General features: G+C 40.1%; 1 protein-coding gene across 1 annotated transcript; it reads left to right on the top strand.

The window, feature by feature from the left end:
* The first annotated feature begins 342 nt into the window (after positions 1–342).
* On the top strand, positions 343–7385 carry LOC121954843. Its single transcript, XM_042502553.1, has 8 exons — positions 343–369; positions 727–853; positions 2917–3065; positions 3229–3351; positions 3588–3615; positions 3798–3845; positions 6628–6724; positions 6833–7385. The coding sequence occupies exons 1-8, from the start codon at positions 343–345 to the stop codon at positions 6885–6887; spliced, it is 654 nt and encodes a 217-aa protein (XP_042358487.1). The 3' UTR covers positions 6888–7385.
* Positions 7386–7395: the final 10 nt, after the last annotated feature.

Below are 7395 nucleotides of genomic sequence, written 5' to 3'. Positions count from 1 at the left end.
ATAGCACCTTTCATACAAGAAATGCAGTCCAACGTGCTTTACAAGAAAAAAAAATGACATGCACCAAGTGCTTCACATGAAAAGACATAAAAGACGTAAAGTCGATAAAACCTGCATGTTCACGCGGATAACACCCACTTAATAATACTAGTATCAGTAAGATAAAAAAAAGATAAAAATAGAATGCACAGTATACCTAACATAAGATGGAAAAAAGAAATTCAGAGATAATATCAATAAGAATAAAGCTTAAAAAATAGAGTGCATAAATGGAAATTAAAGCTAAAAATGAAGTGAATAAAAATTAAGGAAAAAAAAACATGCAAAAAGGGTCAACAATGCATGAGAGCGAAGAAAAATGCAGAGCAGGTAAGTCAGAGCTGGTTAAAGTCTAAAATGAAGTTTTTAGTTTTCTTTTAAACATATTTAGCGAGGTGGCTTCTCTGGTATGCAGGCAGTGTGCTGTGTGCTCCACAGTCCTGAGTTTATTCTCGTGCAGTAATGTCGCTATATTTGCATAATATTCTCCGAGGAGGAAACAAACAGAGCCTGACACCTCCCTCCAGCTGAGTCGGGTGATCTTGTGTCAGGGCGGCGCTCGCCATGTAATACTATGCAGGGGAATTCAGCCGATTTCCGGAGAATGAGTAGAGGGGCGGGTCAGTCTCTCGGTCTAAATGCTGGTTCACCACAGAGAGAGCGTTTATTTGCCCGCACTCTCTTTAGAGGACGGCTATCCTCGGGCAACACCTTAAAACCAACCAGGAGTCACCAGATCTGCTCAGACAGTGGAGAATACGCGGCGCTGCGGGCGAGATGCAGCGAAACGTGGTTATACGGTGCCTTTTTGTCTGTGAGTATTATCGTTATTTATTTGATAACTGAAGTCATACAACATGCGGTCTGTCTGCAGAGCAATGCGAGTTTAGCATCCGTGTTGCATCAGCACCAGCTCTTCATGGGAAAACCAGCATGAGGTTTTACACGGTGCACGTCCTTTTTCTTAAATTGAGAATTGGGTATGTAGGTTTTTAAATAAAAGGCAAATATATATTATCGCTATATAAAAGAATGGTCTTTTCAGGAAGACATTTAACTTATCAAAGCATGGTACACCCTTTGGGTTTATATATGTGTGTGTGTGTGTGTGTGTGTGTATGTATGTATATATGTATGTATATGAGGACAAGATGTCAACTTGATGGTGGATTTGTATCCGAACGAGTCGCTAATCATTTATTTCTATATATCCATAAATAAATATTTGTAAATCTGAATGCTTTTATCTTAGTTTGGTGTCACGCTGCAGATTTCCTCGACTGCTGTTTTCAGATTGTGTGAACATGGCTCGTGAAGTCATCATGTGGGAAGTGTGAGAGAAGCTGCGCGCTGAAACTATGTGCTCTGTGTTTGTTTGTGAGGGGGGAGGACGCATGTGAAGTGAAGTGTGAGGTGAGACAGCATAGGAAACTAGTCACACGAGGACCTTTGTGTGTGTTTCTGCTCTGTAATTGGCTCCCACAGTGGGTTAGACCATGATTTATGACACCGTGCTGTTGTGCCACTGACACAAATAGTCAAATAGTGGATTTTCCATTTACTATGGAGTGGTCTGCTGGAGCAGCAGCATCACGACTGCTGAGAGGAAGAGACTTGACAAACTTATCAAGAAGGCCAGCTCTGTCCTGGGGTGCCCCTTAGACTCAGTGCAGGTGGTGGGAGAAAGGAGGATGATGGCTAAGCTGTCGTCCATGCTGGAGAACGACTCCCACCCCATGCATGACACCCTGACTGCACTGGAAAGCTCCTTCAGTGACAGACTGCTTCACCCCAAGTGTGTGAAGGAGCGTTACTGCTGGTCCTTCCTCCCTGCTGCAGTCAGACTGTACAACCAGCACTGCTCCCAGCAGACCACGCACAACAATAACTGACTTCACTTGTACAGCTTAATACCACAAGTGCAATTTCACTTTTACTCATGCAACTGTAAACATTCTTTATTTAACTGTTGTGTTTCTCGGCGTTGTAAATACTGTATATATTGTTTGTTTATGTCGTCCTCTGTGCTTTATTTTCCTTCATTTTTATCCTGCACATTCCTTGTTTTTGTACTTATTTATTAATATAGTTTATTTTGCACAGTTATCTTTCTATTTTGCTATCCCTTTGCTGCTGCAATGTTGGAAATTTCCCCACTGTGGGACTAATAAAGGATTATCTTATCTTATCTTATTTGTAGCTGCCAGTTAAAACCAACAATCTGTCTTAACACTTTTAATTATTTTTATTATGTTTTCGGACTGTCCATCTGTACATCCTAATGCCTTTTGGGAATTCATTCAAATTTGACAAAAATATCCACTTGGATTCAACAATTAACTGAACAGATTTTGGTGGTCATGGGTCAAAGGTTAAGGTCACCATAATCTTGTCTGTGTCATTATTGTGAATGTTAAATCTAAAAACCCCTTGAGAGATTTTTCTCAAATATGGCACAAACTTTCTCTTGGACTCAACAATGAACTGATTAGAGTTTGGTGGTCATAGGGTAAAGGTCAAGGTCACTGTGGCCTTGCACCCATTCCATTCTCTTGAAGGCAATATCTCATGACGACCTTATGGGAGTTTCTTCAAATTTGGCACAAAATAAATTTAGTTGGCGTATATCACCCCTTTCTTTGCTGTTGAATGTTGTTTTGACGGTAGCTCTTCTTCATCCTCTCATGTTGGAGTGAGGGCAGACTCTCGAGGCATAATGGTATTATAAGAGCATGTGAGCCGAGGCTGGCTGGTTAGAATACTAATTTCATTAGTTATCTCTGCAACATAATACACAGATATCTTTGACATTATGTCAGAACTGTTACTTTTTCATATTTTGTTGATATAAGTTAATTAATTGCATGTCTTAAACAGTTTTTTCCCCAGACTGTATCCTTAAAGCAGTGCAATGCAGTGCTCAGGACCTTCCCTGCAACGTCACTCGGGTGAAGGGTGAACACACATGCTACAGTTTCCCAGAGTTCAAAGCAACTGACTGCAACTATCAGTACTTAAACAGCTCCGTAAGTTTGACATGACACAAGTTTTCTGTCTTAAAACAATCGTAGGACAAAAGTATCCCACACGCACCTTTGTCCTTGCAGGAACCACACAGGCGTAACTAATAACTTCAGTCAGTTTTTCAAAGTTGTTATGACTGTATTGTCTTTCATATGTTGACTTTAGCACAAAGTCATCGCCAATCACGGCGACGATGTTGATGAAGTGGTGGTGACGAAAAGCAACCGGATTCTCGTCACCAAGAAGTGCTTGAAACGGATCTACTACAGGCGCGACTGCATCTCTGAGGTATGACGCTAAAAAACATGAACTGCACACAATGCAGATGTGCAGAGGTCCAAAGTAGAATTCAGTACTCTGAATTATGCAAGATTAAGTGTCCCTGTCCTAATAATATTGGTTATGTGTGATGAGAATATTTAAGAAGTGTATTTCCTTTTTGGGAGTTACATATCAACATTACATAAGTGCATTTTATTGTGAAGACTGGCTGAAATGCATTAAAATCAAGTCTTTCTGCTCAGGGGACACCACGCCAAGGGACCTGCGAGAGTGAGTATCACTCCCTGTCAGACTTTGTGTCTGAGGTGTATTTTAGATTTTTCTTTAGATTAAAATTATTCTAATGACACTGTACATTTTTAATGTCAAATCTTTACTTTAATTTACTCAATAATCTGAATTAAAAATGTCTTTTTTTCTCCTTTTTTTTTTTTTTTTTTTTTTTTTTACAGCTGACTGCACTTGGCCTGAAGATGAAGAAGGTAAGGACAAACGAAGCGGTAAGAAACCACAATTTTTTGTCATATTTGAGTACGAACATCCTGTTTCAGAAAGATTCAGAAACGCAAAATGATTTGACATGAGCCAAGACGCCAGAAGTGTTAATGAAATTAGTATCTGCTCAGTCTCACTTCTCGTTTGTTGTTTGGTTTTGGAGTTGAAATGTGAGACATTATTTTTGTAAGCTTCCAGAATGAATCACTATTTCCTGTTGACTGTCACTGGAGATGTGAAATTAAGGTGTTGCAATCTCAGAGCACTTTTATTTATTCAGTCCGTTCATAAAAACTAACGGGTTGAAGCAAATTACTTTCACTTGCATGCCTGTCAAAGTCACATTTTAAAAAAAATAATTGTACTTGCATTTAAGTTTAGTCCTTTTTTATATTTTAAGGTGTATCCCTCAGCCCTCAACAGTAGAAAAAGTGCACAACAGTTCAACAAAATTAAGGGCGGCACCATGGAGGGCTGCAGGGATGGCGTATTTGTTGGTCAGCACTTAAGTTAACATCACCCTGTGTCCCTCGACAAAAAAACTGTCATATATTTCCGTTGGGTTTTGGATTGTTGCAGAAAAAAGTATCATGATAAACAACTGTTTATGATGCTGACACATTTTGTTCAGCAAGATGTCGCAAATGAACGCTTTCCCAAGTTTCCCAAATCAAACACTCCCACGATGTTGTGAGGACAGAGCGTGCAGTTGCATGTCTAAGAACAAAGAGGGCCTTTGTCTGTCCTCAGGCAGCACTGACACAGCACCTGTTTACAGGTGTCCTACAGTGAGAGCAGAGCAGGGAGGGGAGATGATTAATGCAACGGAAGACTAACATATGGATGTGTCTTGATACATTACTAGACACCTGCTGGACCAATTAAGTGATTAATTTGCCATCAAATGCTGGCACGTGCAGAGGGGGGGCAGAGGGTGCACCTGCCCCTTTTCCTCTCGATGCCCAAAGTGCCCGTTTGTCGAGTATGTGTGTGTGTATGTGGTTGCCCTCGGTCGGTCACATGATCCACGTAAACGTGCCCACACTTCGTCACTCACCGCCCAGACGTGCCCAGACCATCTGGGCACGTCTGGGCGGTGAGTGCCAGACGTGCCCAGTGGAGCCCTTTTCCTTCGCGCTGCTAATTATTTAACAGCTGATAGCCCAATGACTCCGGTGAGTAGGATGTGCAGCGATATTTGTTTGTGCACATCTGGTGTATTCTTTCATTGAAAGATGACTGACGAAGTAAAGTGAGCATGAGCAAGTGAGTGTGTGCAACTGAGTCTGCACACACTCACCTCTCATGAATGATAGCCGAGTTAATGACACATGCTGAGTCAGGCTTCTTTTTGTTTCTATATGTTTCTTTTGTCTTTGGCCGAGTGCATTAGAGAGATGTATAATTTTACTGTAAGTTGCAGTGGTTTTCCTGTGTTTGTAGAGGCAATGAGGCATAGGCTATACTGTATGTTATTTCAGTAAAACTATGCAATGTAGCCTACATATACAACAATAACAATAGTAATAATTAGAAGAATTTGAATTGTGATTTTCTCAACCTCTTGTTTAAACATATCAGTACACTACTTGTTTCTAGTTGTATACACACAAACTAAATATATTATGCATTAGTATAAAATGTAGTTTTATAAACTTTTATAACTTTGCTGTCAGTCAAACTGAATGAAAGCCCAAATACATCTAAATACATGATTTTTATATCATTAGATTCATTTTTACTTAATTACTAGTGCTGCGAATCAGCACCATGGAGCAATTTCATGTTGGTTATAGAGTATATGCCTTGAGAAGGAATGAAATGTCACTCTCTCTGTGTGTGTGTGTGTGTGTGTGTGTGTTTTATGTGCATCAGATTGTAGTTCATCTTCGTCATATTTCATTCTGCAGAGATTCCTCACAAGGAGAGGACAGTGATGTATGTTGAGTCCATGTTACATTCTTTACGAATATAGTTTGCTACCATTTAACCAGCTATACTGTAAGGTATGTTTCTCTATGGTGCTTCAAATACGTGCTCCATGTGCCCCGTTTAAACTTTGAGCACCTGCCCCTTCAAAGGTCTCTGCACGGCCCTGATCAAATGTTTACAACACTAATTTGTGGATTACACAGTGCACTGTGTGGTATCATGACTAAGCCTTTCTTGCCTCCCAGTTTGAATGCCTATGCATGCTAGAGCAGTGTAACAGTGAGCTCAGCAAGAACACAAAACTATTTTAGACATGATTGCATACCAAACTAATGACGAGATGCAAGTGGGTGTAACTGGATGAAAATCTTCTGCAAAGGGGCCAACTGAGGCACGTACACGTATAAAAATCCACTTACTATTAGCAGATAGTTGCTTAATGAAAGCTGTTATATAATTAATTGCAGTTAGGTTAATATTTAATATATTTGTTCTGCTCAGCTTGTGTGATTCATTTTCAACCTTATTCGTAAATTAACGGGAAAATGCTGTTTCAGATACGGGTTCATAAACCCGTTACAAATAATATTTATGATCATTATGTCAAGGCTGAAAGTGAACGAGGGCAGGTGTCTTTCATTTCAGTCCCCTGCCAACTTTCCCTCGACTTTCCGAGTGGCCTTCGTGTCACGTCAGCTGTTATGTAATACGAAGGGCTTAGGAGTGCCGGTTTCAAAAAAATTTGCATATACAACGATACAATAAAAAACTTTTGCAGATACACCTAGACTCGCCTCCGTGTGGACATGGCCTTAGAGCTGATGGATAAAGTGTCAAACAATCTTCTTTTGACAGGGATTTCCCAAACTGTCGGGATTGTTATTGGTGTCATCGCCGTGCTGCTGCTGCTGCTGCTGCTGGGGTTCCTGTACTTCTGGTTCAAACACAAAAAGTGAGGTATTATTTACCATCTCTCTCTTAATATGTCACTAACTTCCCTCATGTGGCATGTTTCCTGATGCTCTTTTTTGTGTGTGTATGTGGACGCGTCCCTCATTAGGAAGACGTACCATCCGCCCAGCCAGGATGATTCAGAGAGTGGAGCGAGTCAGTAGAGATTCGTCGTTCTACTTTGCTACAAGGGGTGAAAGTGTTTTATCAATCTTTCCTTTCTTTGGTGTGTTACAGAAGAATCATTATTTGACTCATGTCCGGTACTTTTCTTTTTCAATATATAATCACATTTGGTGCAAAAGTAGACATTTAGAGCGTTTTCTCACAGAATACAGTAGCACCCTTAAAGCTGGGGTAGGCAGAAAAAAAGACAATTAATACACTGTCCTCTGTAATAAGCCCCTCCCTCCAAGATATTAACATTTTCTCTCCATCTATGAAAAACTTTGCCTATATGGACACATTTAATTTTGAAACAAAACATCCTCTCTCTGAAATGATTGGCCAGAGTCTGTCGTCAGCCTAGATTTTCTAAAAATCCTAAAAAAAAACCCAAGAGGAGATGCAGAAGTCAATTTTTCTGTAAGACCACTTTAATTACAATAAGCTAAAAATTAAGCACCCTACCCCAGCTTTAAATCCACTCCTGTGTTATTATATATTCATGCT

This window comes from Plectropomus leopardus, chromosome 15 (genome assembly GCF_008729295.1).
Source record: "Plectropomus leopardus isolate mb chromosome 15, YSFRI_Pleo_2.0, whole genome shotgun sequence".
In the NCBI taxonomy this organism is placed as follows: Eukaryota; Metazoa; Chordata; class Actinopteri; order Perciformes; family Serranidae; genus Plectropomus; species Plectropomus leopardus.
Note: the sequence above shows the minus strand (reverse complement) of the source record. Positions and strands in the feature narration are given on the sequence as shown.